Consider the following 16263-nt stretch of genomic DNA (forward strand, 5'->3'; position numbering starts at 1 on the left):
AGAAAAATGGGTGACGTGTTAATACCTGCTATAAAATGCCGTCAGGGAAAAGTATGTATGACAAGATTATACTTGACAGGGGAAGAGCAAAGAACAAGTTACAAAACTCTGAAGGAAGCTGCACTAATGATCCAGCATACTTCCTCCTCTTCTTCTTCTTCTTCTGGGTTGCCAGATTTAGTTCTTAACCCGTCGCCCGTGCTGACAAGATTAGACAGCAGCAGCTGTGGAGGGCTGGTTGGGATGCCAGGTCCAAACTGTCGCTACAGCAGTGTAACATATGTTCAGTTTCTTTTTTATGTATAAGGAAAAGTGTGTGTGTGTGTGTGTGTGTGTGTGTGTGTGTGTGTGTGTGTGTGTGTGTGTGTGTGTGTGTGTGTGTGTGTGTGTGTGTGTGTGTGTGTGTGCGTCTGCGTGCATCAAGATTTAGCACTTGCCGCGCTCTATGATATGTTATTCAGGATTTTTCATCCTTGCATGTGCAGAAAATAACTATTTAACATCCAGGACATATATCGTGAAACCCCACATGTTTATAGTTATGTTTAGATTTCAGACAGCAGCCTTTTTAATATCTTCCGTCCGGAAATCCAAAACAGATTTTGGGATCAGCAGTGCCACCAACCTTTGATTACACTCACTCCATGATGAGTTTAATGTTGCCAGAAGTCCAGAGTGTGTTTACAGCACCCGCCTGTGATCCCGCTGAGTAGTGATCATAATCACAATAAGCTGTTTACTGTACATGCCTCATCAGATCCCCAACATTAATAATTCTTGAAACCGTATCAGGAATAAAGCACTAAGCACCAAAGCCAACATTTGGTTAGATAATGAGTTTTCAGGAGCCTACAGGCCGGTGTTACAGTAGTTATTACTGTCCCAGTAGGAATTAGGGAGATTTTTGGAAAGCGGGAGTGCCTTGCACAAGGGAACAGTTTGACATATTGGGAAATGTGTTTATTTGCGTTATTGCAGAGTGTTAGCTGAAAAAAACGATGCCACCCTCAGTATGCTTATATAGAACATGAGCTAACAGCTGGTTAGCTTAGCATTGCCTGCCTCTTGATCCAAGGTAACACAATTTACCGACCAGCACCTCTAAAGCTCACTGATGAACATATTGAATGGCTTTTCTTTAATCCCTGTGAAATTGACACTTTGTGGTTTACTGGGAGTTGCTGCTGGACTACTTTTTGGCTGAAGTTCCTGCGCCAGGCCAGGAAATAGTCTGTCGTAAATGTGTTGTTTTGACAACCAGCATTCTTGTAGGTATTGTAATTTTCCTTGTGCTATATCCATAGTTTGGGGATCCTTTTTAAAATCTTCTCAGCTGAATTTAGTGTTGAGGTTCAATCTTTTTAAAAGCACAGCACGGCATGGTATTCTCTACTTTCCAGACATGGAATAATAAGACAGGTACCGTCAAACTATTTAGCATTATACTCACAAACAAATTCAATCCAGCTCCTCATACAACTCCATGCAACCTAGTGGTTGTCGGTGAAATGAGAAGGATATTAAATTCCCTCGTGAGGTTTGTCAACTTGAGAGCGCTTTTTCAGTCACCGCGGCTGCAAAAGGTAATCTGTTTCTCCATGCTGCTGTCGTGATCAAAGGGATCACACTCCCATGACTATCACACGCAACAACCCACACAGACACATGGACACACGCGTGTGCACGCGCCGACACGCACACACCCAGAGGCATGCGCACATCAAACACACATGGACTTTTAACACAAACACCGCGACTTACAGTCACACACACAAAGCAAATCTCACTACCGCTTGATGTTGTGTGTTTTCTTTAAGGAGCTTGTCTCATGCTGGGAAAATGGCAGTGCGGGAATGGACACACACACAATCACACACACCAGTCAAGAACACACATTTGAGCACATTCTCACGCACCAATACTCAGAGCAGCTGCACAGCAGAATCCAACAAGAGAGTGAATGATCAGTCGAAGCTCCCACGCCATCTGAAACTGCATTCAGAGAGAAATTGTTTCATTTTCTTACATGTTTTTGCAACCATCCCACATCTAACACAGTACAAATAGACATGTACAAATAGACATGTAGGGGAAGACTTGTAACTCTGAAGCTGCTTTTAATTTTCCTTTACTTGAAATAAATGAAGACGTGGCTCCAGTGTGTTTTTTTCAAAATGTGCACAGGCTGACAGCCTGAAATATTCAGTATTTCCACAAATGCAGTGAGGACTTGATTCACCAGAGAGGCATTTAAATGAGCCGCAGAAAATACGAGGCGAATACAGAAGGTGGTTGTATGTTGGCGGTTGTTTCATGGATGTTTTCTACCGGCAACCAGGCCGATTGTTGTTCCAAAGATGTGCCACAGTAAATCGTAGATGTGCTGCTGCAGGTTTGCAGTCGACACCATCCACTGTATCAAACCCCCACCCCCTCCCTCCCTCGCAAGGGACTCTACCCAACCCTCCTTTCATGCTTTAGTCATCCCGCCTAGGCTGCTGCAACATCCCTCCTGGCTCGACTCCCAAAGCACTCTTTAGCCCTTACATCCAGAATTCTCCCTCACCCCGACACACACACACACACACACACACATACACACATACACACAACCACACACACACACACACACACACACACACACACACGTCCCACAGTCCCTGCACTGGGCTGTTTGCTTCGAATACAAAACTCTTCTGCTCAAACCTCCAGGCCGCAGTCTAGTCGCGCACGTCGGCCTGTGATCTGCATTCTGTCGTTAGCTGCCACTTAGCTTCACTCTCCCTGCAGCAGGCTGGTTATCGCTCACCCTCCACTGCCCCACTCTTCCTCCTCCTCCTCCTCCTCGTCCTCCTCTCTTAAAGGTGGAATAACTTTACTACAGTCAGATGAGCAGCGACACTCCCTTTCCATCATAACCTCAAAAACTCTCTCTTCAATACATAAATCACCTCACCTCTGACCTACATTTGATGTATATATCTATTTGGATGAGTGGATTGTGTCCAGGGTAGTTTACTTGTAAAAGACAGAAAACAGCGCTGACAGGTAAGGCTACATCCACACTGACACGTTTTTCGTTTAAAACCGGGGTTTTAAAACATCTACACCGTCCACACGGGCGTTTCAGCATCGTTTGTGAAATTATTTCCGTCCATACTGAGCCTGAATATCACATGCTATTCACGTAAACTGGGCATGCGGGTGCCGGTGTAAAGAGGAAGTAGACCGTTTGCTTCGTTACAGAAAATACAACAGTATTATAGTACTCTTTAATAATTAATGGTAGTGCTTGATACTTAAGATCTTCCTCTAAAATCTATAATATAAAGTTTTAGAAGTTTTATTTTTCCAACTTAGTAGCAGGTCTTGCTCTATCTCTCTCTCTCTCTCACACACACACACACACACACACACACACACACACACACACACACACACACACAACTAATTTACTTCAAAATGAACACTTACAAATCAAAGTTTACTAGATTTTGGGTCAATAAATTTGGTCATCACGTCTCTCACTCATTTCCTCTCGGTTTCCTTGTCGCCTGTTCTTACACTCGTAGCTGGTACACTGGTGGCTGAAGTCCCTGTTGTACCGTAGAGCATTTTGTGCTTTTGCTCCTTAACAGTTTCTGTGTGGACTTCACAATAGAACAATATAAGCATTATTAATAAGAAAAGCAAAGGCCTTCGTTTTGTGTCCGGGTGAAGACTGAAGTCATTTAACTCTTCCTCCTCTCCTTCCTCTCCTGGTGACTTCAATCACGAGGAAAAAAAGAGAAGCAGGTGAGCGCATGCTGCAAGATGAGCAAGTGTTACTTCCTGTGTACCCCTAGGCACACCAAATAACACCGTATAACATAACATCAGAGGGAATGAGGAAAAGCATGAGAAAGAGACAGATTGAGACAATAAGTATGATTAATACTGCAGGCAGACCTACAGTTTGAAGCAGTTCATATAGAAGAAAAAAATGTACAAAGCATGTTAACTGTCAGCAGGCTTTTATTGTGAAATTTCAACACCATGATTTATTCAAAAGTTAAGTGATTTATCTTTTATCTTATGAGAACTCGTGTTGAGAATCTTTTAGTGATCCTCTGATTAGTGCTGTTAGCATTTAGCTCAAATCACGCTCAACAAATTCCCCAGTTTATTTGGATCAGAGGCAGAATGAATAATTTAACATAATTAAAAAGTATTACTGTATTGTGTTTCGCCATGTGAACAGATGACAACAGGAAATAAAGAAAACAGAGTGACAATGAGCCACCAGTGTTTCTCTGCTGTTGCCTAATCCACCTCCTCGTTCAGCCTCGACTCAGTAAAGCGAAGGGGAGGGGGTTGCTATTTAATCAAAAAAGTGTCACATTAATTCAGACAAATTCAAGCAATCTAGTTTTCTAATAAAGCTGTCATATTTGCATCCGGTGACTTACACTCACCATCGTTTTAGATTAATTCCCGTCACAACCTTTTGATTTATGAATGCATAATAACTGAGGGCAATGTCTGTGACTGTGAGCAAGAGTGTGTGTTTGAATTTGAGTCTACAAAGCCCTGACTTTTAATCTAACATGTTGCCTCTGCCTCGATGAGAGAAAATCACATTTTGCAATAATTGAGCGTGTTAAGAGGGAAAGATGTGACTCCTGGTGTGAGGGAGCGTGAGTTGCATCATTGCCTCCCTGTTTTACAGCAGCGTCTCATCTTTCCTTATCTCGCTGTGGTTCAAATCAAAGGATCCGAAATGCATGAGAATGTCTTCTTCTTCTTCTTCTTCTTCTTCTTCTTCTTCTTCTTCTTCTTCTTCTTCACTTGACTTTAGCTTTCTATTCCTTGAGTAAAACATCCAAAGGTTAACGTCGGCTCTGTCGATTATGCGCACAAAGCGAGACGCATTGTTTTCTGTCACTGTTGCTAGATAGTATTTAGTCTTTTTTTGCCAGCTGTGGGGTGAAATTGCAATGTAATCCCTAATTTGCATAACTGTAGAGAGTGGCAAAGTTATTCATAAGACACATTTTTGATTCCCTTTTGGATTTCATTGGCTGTGACAGTTGTTGGTTTTTAACCAAATAATTTGGATTTTCTTTGCAATAAATGACAATAAAAGGGAATTCCTCAGCTGGTGTGGTATGGCTCAATATTGCATTTTATCTTCTATCCCTTGAGTTCCTGTTGTTTTGCTTTCTTGCAACTCGATTCCACCTCCCTGAAGGAATATTATTAGATAAACATTTGTCTCCTCCACTTTGTCATCTCAGGAGGTCTCGCCAAACGACTGTATCAGCGACTGCCACAGACAACCACCCACACCTGTTGCGTTATTTGCCTCTACGCTGCTGTTTCCACTTCCCTGCTGTTGTGTTAAGCAACTGAAGTGGACCCGACGGACTTCACAATGTGAAACATAATCTTGTTATCGTGACTCAATTCAAACTAAACAACAATGTCTCTGATCACACACTGTCGAATTCTAAGCTCATCCCCAAACACTTCTGCCAGTGTCAATTTGCTTTGTGTTTACTTTTGTGTTGAAGCATTCACAATCAACTCTGCGCAGCAGAACAGAAGACGGAGCAGGCGGAGGACATGATATTAGCTGAACAAGTAGAAGAGAGATCCAAACAGAAGACGGTGGATCTGCTGTCACTAGTGTGTCGCTGTTTATGTCTCCCTCACAGGAGTCGTGGAGGATTTGACCCAATAAGAGTCTTGACAGGTAATCAGGAACTCAACGGTGAAGCCCCTGAGTACATTTATAATTGCTCTGCCCTAATTCTAAAATTGCTGTCTTTGCTTCACTCCATAATTTGGGGGAGTGGATTTGGAGGGAGGCCTGACGGGACGGGCTGTCAGTGTTGCTGACTTTCTTGCTAGTTGTAGCAACTTTTAGAGTTAATGCTGCTTGCAACTTTCATTGGGAAAGAGTTGGCAACACTGGGCTGGGTTTTCCAGTTGGATCACTTTTAAGATGTGGTGTACTTTTGCTAGTTTATCACGATTACTCCCTCTGCCTTTAAGATCTTAGTTATTGCTTTTAATACTCTTGTTTCTGTTAGTCCCATTCACGTCTGTTCTGGACGAGGGCTGAGTTTCTCAGACCGCCGTCTTTTGTTGTAGAGGCCAGGCTTACATTTTTTCTCCTCTCTTCTTCAAACAAACTTTTATCAGGAAGCTTATCCTGATTTTAAATCAGTTTTTGTTTTTGTTTTTATTTGACCCAATTTCTTTTAAATTGCAATATTGGATTTGGTTTAGTCTGTTTTCACCCGTGATTTTATCATTTGTTGATTGTAATTCGTTGACTTGTGTGAAGCAATTTGTAATTTGGGTTTGGAAAAGCACAATATTATCACTATTAGATCAACTTATTCAAATTCATTTAAAAATAAATCTGACAGATTCAGTCTTTGCTCTTTTCGTTTGATGTCATTTCTCTTTCATTTAATTGTGTTACTCGCATGAACTATCCTGTTCATGTTAGTCTGGAGGCTTTTATTGTGAAGGACATATGTTTAAAAAAAATGCACCATAAATAAACCCTTTAGCCTCTTACTCCGAATGAAACATGTTTGATATAATCTTGATAGTCATAAATGAGATCGGAAAGTAGGACCGAGACATCTGTCTGTGTTAACTGTTGGCTCCGTCCTTAAGTCTGCGGATGCGCTGCTTGATCTGAAAATCAGGCTGGAGGCCAAATCATGCTCCGAAACTTCTCCATTAAGATTCCTTCATTTTCTGAATCACACAGATGGACTTCTGATGTCTGATTACCATATTCTAGCTACTGCTTGTAACACGAATGCCCCTGAACCAACAGATGGTTATACAACTTTTTAGTTATTGATTAAAGCCAAAAAGAGTGAATATGTCACAACACTAGTTTGTGTGTGTCCCATATTGCAGATACACCTTTAACCGGTCTATTGACACGACTCATGTTTATATTCTGTTCAAAGACACCCCTGAACCTCATTTCAAAACCATCTGTAGTCAAGTTTTCCCTTTCTCCAACTGACTTGCATGTTATTACACGGAGAGCGCTATGCTACACTGTCAGATCCGCACAAAACTGTCTTTTATTCCACTGTCATACATGAAGGAGACTAAGCAGAGCCACCAGGAGCCGCCTCGCCTCCCTGCAGAAAGGCACCCGGCGGAGAAAAACACTTCACCTACTGCCAGTGTCTGCCAACAGTGTCTGCTCCGAGACCAGACTCAGCTTCCAACACCTGCACACAAACTGGTGAATGACATTGGACGCAACAGACAAACACAACGTCGGCTTCCGTGTCTTTGCTTTTCGTTGTTTTTCAGCTTTCTACACAGTGGGTGACTGTAAAAAGAGAGCTTGTCTGAGGCCACAACACTGAACTACCATGTTGTTAGTGTCACTCCCTCAGAGGCTCAAGGCTTCTGGAGGGAACATAGCTGTCCAAACCTGCAAACAAGCAACAACAGATTGCATTTTTTATTTATTTCACCTTTTATTTTTCCAAGTTAGATAGATAGATAGATAGATAGATAGATAGATAGATAGATAGATAGATAGATAGATAGATAGAAAGATAGATGAGTGGGTGGGCGGGCGGACGGACAGACAGGCGGGTAGACTTGTAGACGGGTAGATGGGTAGGAGGTAGGTAGATAGATATGTAGGTAAGTGGATAGTTAGTTAGGTAGATAGGTAGATAGATAGATAGACAGAGAGACAGACAGACAGACAGACAGACAGACAGACAGACAGACAGACAGATAGATAGATAGATAGATAGATAGATAGATAGATAGATAGATAGATAGATAGATAGATAGATATACAAATAGAGCTTTGACAGACAAAGCAGCAAAAGAAAGACAATAAAACAACAGAAAGCTCAACAGTGAGGCCCAACAAAGCACAACAACTAAGGTAAGAGTTAAACCGGGATAAAACAGTACAGTAGATGAAAAGAAGAAAAAAAAACAATCAATACGATAAAAATAAACTAAGAAATAAATTGAATAGAATAATTTAGTAAAATCAATAACAAAAATAAAGCAGCGACGACATCACATAAAAGCCGGTCTGTAAAAATGTGTTTTAAGAAGTGATTTAAAAGCCTTATCTCCTCTGGCAGGTCGTTCCAAAGCCGAGGGGCCCTGAAGGCAAAAAGCACGGTCACCTCACATTTTCAGCCTCGACTTCGGAAAAATGACCCCAAATATTCATAAACTGTACAGCTTTTTTTTTTTAAACTGAGGATTGTTGGTGTCTCATGCCATCCACAATATTGATACATCCTTACAGAACATTGAGGATCAGTTTACAAAACGAAACGTAATGTAGCCGAAGATCAAATGACACTGAACCATCTGAGGAGGTTGAGATTGTGCAGAGTGGTAATAAAAAGGTGCAGAGTGCTGCTCCCTGCTGGCTTCGCTGTATACATGAACATGCTGTGAAACGATCTGAGTCAGTGAGTAGAGATGACAGTTTTATTCCAGTAGCTGGCGGTAAAGAGACATTTTGAATGCGCCCATTTAAAAAAAAACAAAGAAGAAGAAGAAGAATCAATCCCTTTAACTTTCACTTTCTTTTCACTGTAAACGGGGATTCTTATGATATACTACATAGACTTCTGATTTTTTATTTGGTTAAATGATTGACAACTAACTCCTAACGCTTGATGATAATTGTCGAAGTCAATCATCTATCGTGTGATCCGATCAGTTTAAAGGTCTCTTTCTCTTTCTCCTCCCAGCGTCTCCTGTCTCGTTCTTTCGGTTTAATTCGTCTACGCAGCAGGTTTGTGTCCCAATCTTTCACAAAACATGTCAGACCAACACCAGAAAAGACAGAAGCGATGTAGTGCAGTATAGAAAGTGAAATCCAGTGTGATGAATGTGCCTTTTCTTTCTGCTTTTCCCACAGGTAAAGTCATGTCGCGTTTACTGGAGGAAATAAAGCAGATCGACCAAAGAGCAGCTGATGCGTTGAAACGTAAGATATCTTTTTATTTATTTTTACACAGAGGATGATTAGATCAAATAAAACACTTTTATAAACACAGCTGACTGTTAAACTGTCACATAGGCCCTTTTAATAGCAGACATTTTTCTTGTCATAACAGGGTTAACACAGGTGTAATTGATCCAATTAATGAAGGCCCCATTCTATTTAGTGTGTCACAGCCAGCATGTACAATACCAGGGCCCTGGCTATAATACATGTTATTAATGCACCTGTGTTTATCCTGTGATGACTTAGATGCTGTGAAAAAGGGCCTATTGGTGCTGGAAACATAAAAACAACTTTGAAAAATGAGGTGAACTGAATTTAAACCAAAATCAGGGTTCCTGAACATTCTCCTATTTTCATTTAGCTGAGAATGAACTTCAGTCTATCTATCTAGTTGTGTTGATCTGTGCTGTTCTTCAGCACTGAAGAGTGGGAACCCTGCAAAGTGTTTCCAGCACTGACCCATCTCCTCACCTTGTTTCTGCAGGGGCAGATTTACACACCGACTCAGACATCCAGGCGCTGACTCGAGAAGAACTAGTTGAGCTGTTTCCTGGAGTTAAGGATATAAAACTGAGAAGGACCATCTTTGACGTAATCCACAAACGGGTGAGCTAACAAGTGGGATTAGAGAGGGATTCAAATAAAGATAAATAACATGGATAGAAACTAGTCACTAGGATTTGTAAAAAGATTGAATGTAATATTATATTTTTGTTTCAGCAGCCAGTTGAACAGCTTCTAAAAAAACTGAAGGGGTTCATCCCAACTGAGTCTTTCAGGGGTATGTACAGCCTTGATAGCAGTTGCTTTCACTTTCACATTATGACAGCTGTTTTGTTTGTTTGGACCATGAGAGTGGAGGCAATAAATGTAACCGTGCTAATATTGTACAGGGACCAAATGTCCCGATTTGTCCGGGATCGTTCTACCAAATCGTATCATTTTTCACCCCAATTAGAATAACATTAATAAAGATTATACTTTATCATGTATCATGTTCAATCACTAGTTTCAGTCTTGAAACTAGTGATTTGAGACCATAAACTCATGTTTCACTCAATATTTACTGAGGGAATACATCAAGTGAAAAGTAGGGCCGTTTTCTCATTGACTTTCATACGATCAGACTTCTTTTTGCATCCGGAGGAGTCGCCCCCTGCTGGTCAGTAGAGGATATAAGTTTTAAGACACTTCCACATCGACTTCGTTCGGTAGAACCGGAGGTGGCCGCCTGATTTGAATATATGGCCACCCTATTATATTGTCATCCAGGTTCTGACACGCACAACCCGGTTCTCTCTCTCCAGCTGCTCTGACTGACAATGGAGTCTTGGTTGATTACCTCCGAATCCTGAAGGACATGAAGACCCAAACGAATAACGTCCAGAGTTTCCTTGAAGCTCACATCAGCCTTCTGGAAGAATTCAGCAAAAATCAGCCAGACCAGGAATCAGCCAACTGTGGTCCAGTTAATCACCACACTGGTAGCCATCCACCAGAATCACAAAGTAAATCTATCTTTCTTTTCATATGTTCATGTCATATAAGATTTTCAAAAAATTCAAAGGTTCACTATCTGGTAAACATCTGGCCACCCTGCTACATATAGGTGTTAAGTTAGTATGATTCATTTACATTTTTGCAGTCAGTAATTGCATTATGCCGTTTTCCTAACAGAGTCTTCATCAGGTCCAAGTGCTTCAGTCCCCGGTGTTGGTGTCCAAAGTCATAGCCGACCTGGAGGAGCACAGGGTGAACCTCCCTCTTTTCTTCACACATTGTGGACCTTTGCACAACAGCTGCTGAATTTTAACATTCAGACACCAAATGTGGTATTTACTTTTGAGTTAGTTTTGGCCCTGAAAAGAAAAATAAGAATTCAGTGATTCAAACTTTCATTTAGTCGATGTTCCCACAGTGTTTTATGACAGGGAGGATACTCTTGGAACCATTTTTCCCCCAAATACTCAGATTTTTTAGTCCAGATAAGCAAAGGTGACCTTGGATCATTATTGAACCATAACGGTGCAATTGGCCTCTAAATATTTTTACATATAGATGTTATTTCTTATTGTTATTATGTTGTATCCTAACAGAGTCTTCGTCAGGTCCAAGGACTTCAGTCACCCGTGGTCCAGTGGAGCTCCACAGTGGCCAAAGTTATTGCCGACCTGGAGGAGCACCAGGTGAGCGCCTCTCTCTCTCTCTCTCGCTCTCTCTCTCTCTCTCTCTCTCTCTCTCTCTCTCTCTCTTCTCTCTCTCTCTCTCTCTTCCTCTCTCTGTCTCTCTCTCGCTCATGTTTCATGAGTAGCATCCAGTTTGAGGTTCCATTACAACTCAACATGATGGTCTCTTTAGGGGTTGAATTTTTGAATTATGTACAATACATTTTGGAGTCAGTAAGTACATTTGCACATTTTATGTTACAGACTCTTTGCTAGGTTCAGGTACCTCAGACGTCGGTGTTCAAGTGGGGCCCCCGATCGGTCCACAAGGAACACAAAGTAAATATAACTTTCTTCCTCTTCACACTTTCATGACGTATAAGATTTGTTCATGTTAATGTGTGTTCATGTCTACAACAGCAGCCCTGTTAATGTGCTTCATTTGGTTGAGTGCTGAGATTGTGTGGCTGAAAATAATTGAGCTTTAAATGTCTTCCATGTCTGCCGGGCCTTCTATCGACACATTTTAAAATACATAATTATCCTTTTGATAAGGAATTACCTTTTAATCCAGTGAACTGTATCATACACAAAGCCCACAGTGGGGTTAAGTTGTGTATTAGGGAATAATATCTGACTGTGGACCTTTGCACAGCAGCTGCTTGAAATACATTTCAAAGGTTTTGAGACTTTTACTAAATATAGAGTACCGGTTAAAAGTTGTGGAATCACCTCTTATACTGATTTTTCTTCTTTCTTTTAATAATTGTTTTTAATTTTAACATTCAGACACCAAATGTGGTATTTACTTTTGAAATAGTTTTGGCCCACGAAAAGAAAAATAAGAATTCAGTGATTCAAACTTTCATTTAGTCGATGTTCCCACAGTGTTTTATGACAGGGAGGATACTCTTTGAACCATTTTTCCCCCAAATACTCAGATTTTTTAGTCCAGATAAGCAAAGGTGACCTTGGATCATTATTGAACCACAACGGTGCAATTGGCCTCTAAATATTTTTACATATAGGTGTTATTTCTTATTGTTATTATGTTGTATCCTAACAGAGTCTTCGTCAGGTCCAAGGACTTCAGTCACCCGTGGTCCAGTGGAGCTCCACAGTGGCCAAAGTTATAGCCGACCTGGAGGAGCACCAGGTGAACCTCTCTCTCTCTCTCTCTCTCTCTCTCTCTCTCTCTCTCTCTCTCTCTCTCTCTCTCTCTCATGTTTCATGCGTAGCATCCTGTTTGTGCAGATTTTGGAATACATTATTAGCCTTATGATACTGAAATACCTTTTAATCCAGTGAATTGAATCATACACAAAGCCCACAGTGCGTTGGGGAATAATATCTGACTTTGGACCTTTGCACAACAGCTGATTTGAAATCTAATTCTTAAGTTTTTGGGACTTTTGATAAACATATGCTGCCGTTCATAAGTTGGGGAATCGCCTGTTATACTGATCGTTTTTGTTCTTACTTACAACAATGTTTTATTTTTTATTTTAACATAGAAAAAAGGGGGCGAACACTATTGGAACCATGTTTTTCCCCAAATCACCCTTTGATTTTGAATGTGTTCTCCGGTCCAGGAAAGCAGAAAAGTGACCGTGGATCATTGTTGAACCACTACAGAGCATTTGCCCGCTAACTATTTTGGGAACTTGTTTTTCTTTTTGCCCTCTGTAGTCTAACTCAGTTGTTTGATTAAATGGATCTAAACTGTGATTCATCAGTCCATAGTACGTTCATCTGATATTCCCTGATCCTACTCCAATAGTGCTAACCCAAGACTAAAACATCACTTTTTTTACAAACTCTTCATACAAAATATCACCTGTTAAGAGGACTGTCTCAAAGGAACAGCCTTTCTAATGTGTTAGTTCTGCAGACTAATGTGTCAGTACAGTGTCCTAAAAAGAAGGGTTAACTAATACCCTTCCTTATTGAGAAACTGTTTATTTCAGCATCATGATAAGTGTTCTTATGAGACATTGTCGCTGTTTGTTTGAAACAGAAGGCATCAATGAACATAAAAGGACCATTCAAAGCTTTATCTATTTGTTTTTGTCAGGATCTTTCTGAATTATCCATCAAAAATATTTTACGAACAATTCTATTCTTGTTCTTTCAAATGTATAAATCTGTGTCACATGCACAACCATTTCTCTTTCTATAGCCACACTGTACAAGATGGTTGTCAGCGGTAAAACCTTTGATACCCACCTGAAGCTGATGGAGAAAGTGGAGAAGCAAGTTCAGAATCAGATCCGGCGTTGTGACGACAGTCAGGATAATAAGGTCACTTTTGTCTTCTGTCCGATCAGTTCACGCATTGCGTCAGATGTTGAGGCAGCCATGACTGATGTTAAAGGTAAGGGAAGGATTTTTCAGCGCGTTCATATTGAAATGGAATTTTGCATATAATCTGTTTTACAATTTGGCTTTTTTCCTTTTAACAGAATTTTGAATTACAAAGTTCTTTCTGACTTAGATAATCAAAGGTTAGTCGTCAACATATTGATGTGATGGACAACAGAGAATCTTTTGGTCACTCTCATTCTCTCTTTGTCCTCAGATGATAAACCTGTCATTCTGGTGTTGATGCACCACACACACCAGGCCAGGCCCACATCTATGAAAACGTGGCAGGATGACAAAAGAGTTGTGTTGCATGTCAACGTTTTCTACCATGAGACGGTTGGATTACTGAGGTGTGAACAAAATGATGCTGCCGTCACTGAGATACAAAACAAATTACTGGAGAGCTTCATCCAGAGAAGTATTGATACCAGTGGAAATGCCCAGGGTGTGGGTGCTGACCAGAGGGGTACTGACCACTGGAGTACTTTTACCAGTTTGTTTTCAGGTAGTAGAAAATAGTTATAATGGTATTCCTTCAGTTCATGTAATGGATTGCATCAACAGCAAAAAATAAAACACATTGAAGAAAACATTATTGTATCATCTAGCCACTGGGGTATGCCCAGTTGGTTTAAAGGTAGTACAAATTAGTTATTGTGATTTTATAGATTTAAGGACAAAAATGTTGAATTGAGTATTTGAGCTGCTATTGATCATCAGACTTATCTTACAATGAAGTTAATTTCCTTAAATCAAATGTCCAGAAAAGAATCAGTTCTCCAGTTGCTACTGTTTCTGTATATATTAGGACAATTTGTTTTCAGGTTTTAAAAAATAGCTATAATGGTATTCCTTCAGTGCATGTAATGGATTGCATCAACAGCAAAAAATAAAACACATTGCAGAAAACATCATTGTATCATCTCAGCTACTGATTATAGTCTAATGATAATTGTATTCTCACGGGTGTAAATAAACAACAATAAACAAAGAGTTCTCTGCACATTTTCTGCTGTTAAATTTTGTAACTTGGGTTTTGTCAATTCTTCAACGCTCAATTATCGGTCAGATTTGATAGATTTAAGGACAAAAATGTTGAATTGAGTATTTGAGCTGCTTTTGATCGTCAGACTTATCTTATAATGAAGTTAATTTCCTTTAATCAAATGTCCAGAAAAGAACAGTTGCTGCTCTTTCTGTATATATTAGGACTTAAATTAAGCGTTAGGAGTTTCACAAAGCTCAGTAACTGGCCAAAGGATGACCTTTGTCTATTTGTCTAGAACAGATACTCTACAACTAATGCAAAAATAAAGATGAAATATAAACATGTTTGCTTCAAAGCATGAATGTGCAATTTTGCTGTCCCTTATATAATCGTGTTGTAGAAAGTGTATGTAAGGTGTGGTGATTAATATAACTTATACTCTCAATAAAATGCAATTATGTGTGTAATCATATAGTCTGCTGTCCTTTTTTTATGGCATCGTAATTGTGATTAACGTATACATATTGCAACAATAGTCTGGATATATGATTTTATAATGAATTACTTCAAACTTAGCACATTTATCAGGAACTCAACGGTGAAGCCCCTGAGTACATTTATAATTGCTCTGCCCTAATTCTAAAATTGCTGTCTTTGCTTCACTCCATAATTTGGGGGAGTGGATTTGGAGGGAGGCCTGACGGGACGGGCTGTCAGTGTTGCTGACTTTCTTGCTAGTTGTAGCAACTTTTAGAGTTAATGCTGCTTGCAACTTTCATTGGGAAAGAGTTGGCAACACTGGGCTGGGTTTTCCAGTTGGATCACTTTTAAGATGTGGTGTACTTTTGCTAGTTTATCACGATTACTCCCTCTGCCTTTAAGATCTTAGTTATTGCTTTTAATACTCTTGTTTCTGTTAGTCCCATTCACGTCTGTTCTGGACGAGGGCTGAGTTTCTCAGACCGCCGTCTTTTGTTGTAGAGGCCAGGCTTACATTTTTTCTCCTCTCTTCTTCAAACAAACTTTTATCAGGAAGCTTATCCTGATTTTAAATCAGTTTTTGTTTTTGTTTTTATTTGACCCAATTTCTTTTAAATTGCAATATTGGATTTGGTTTAGTCTGTTTTCACCCGTGATTTTATCATTTGTTGATTGTAATTCGTTGACTTGTGTGAAGCAATTTGTAATTTGGGTTTGGAAAAGCACAATATTATCACTATTAGATCAACTTATTCAAATTCATTTAAAAATAAATCTGACAGATTCAGTCTTTGCTCTTTTCGTTTGATGTCATTTCTCTTTCATTTAATTGTGTTACTCGCATGAACTATCCTGTTCATGTTAGTCTGGAGGCTTTTATTGTGAAGGACATATGTTTAAAAAAAATGTACCATAAATAAACCCTTTAGCCTCTTACTCCGAATGAAACATGTTTGATATAATCTTGATAGTCATAAATGAGATCGGAAAGTAGGACCGAGACATCTGTCTGTGTTAACTGTTGGCTCCGTCCTTAAGTCTGCGGATGCGCTGCTTGATCTGAAAATCAGGCTGGAGGCCAAATCATGCTCCGAAACTTCTCCATTAAGATTCCTTCATTTTCTGAATCACACAGATGGACTTCTGATATCTGGTTACCATATTCTAGCTACTGCTTGTAACACGAATGCCCCTGAACCAACAGATGGTTATACAACTTTTTAGTTATTGATTAAAGCCGAAAA

General features: G+C 40.0%; 1 protein-coding gene across 3 annotated transcripts; it reads left to right on the plus strand.

Moving 5' to 3' along the window:
* The first annotated feature begins 8570 nt into the window (after positions 1 to 8570).
* On the plus strand, positions 8571 to 15006 carry LOC137871192 (uncharacterized). 3 transcript variants are annotated; one of them, XR_011102784.1, is made up of 11 exons: positions 8571 to 8806; positions 8933 to 9001; positions 9507 to 9628; positions 9743 to 9803; positions 10330 to 10530; positions 10700 to 10774; positions 11119 to 11208; positions 11452 to 11526; positions 12254 to 12343; positions 13367 to 13691; positions 13766 to 13833. XR_011102784.1 is itself a non-coding variant. In XM_068708875.1 (11 exons), the coding sequence occupies exons 2-11, from the start codon at positions 8941 to 8943 to the stop codon at positions 14068 to 14070; spliced, it is 1275 nt and encodes a 424-aa protein (XP_068564976.1). In that variant the 5' UTR covers positions 8571 to 8806; positions 8933 to 8940; the 3' UTR covers positions 14071 to 15006. The 3 variants fall into 3 exon arrangements, 2 of the variants coding, with proteins under 2 accessions (XP_068564976.1, XP_068564977.1); XM_068708875.1 differs by having other exon boundaries at positions 13367 to 13561; positions 13766 to 15006; XM_068708876.1 differs by having other exon boundaries at positions 9746 to 9803; positions 13367 to 13561; positions 13766 to 15006.
* The last annotated feature ends 1257 nt before the right edge of the window (positions 15007 to 16263 follow it).

This window comes from Cebidichthys violaceus, unplaced genomic scaffold, assembly GCF_023349555.1.
Source record: "Cebidichthys violaceus isolate CVI_PGR_0920_01 unplaced genomic scaffold, fCebVio1.0.p SCAF_14, whole genome shotgun sequence".
Taxonomy (NCBI): domain Eukaryota; kingdom Metazoa; phylum Chordata; class Actinopteri; order Perciformes; family Stichaeidae; genus Cebidichthys; species Cebidichthys violaceus.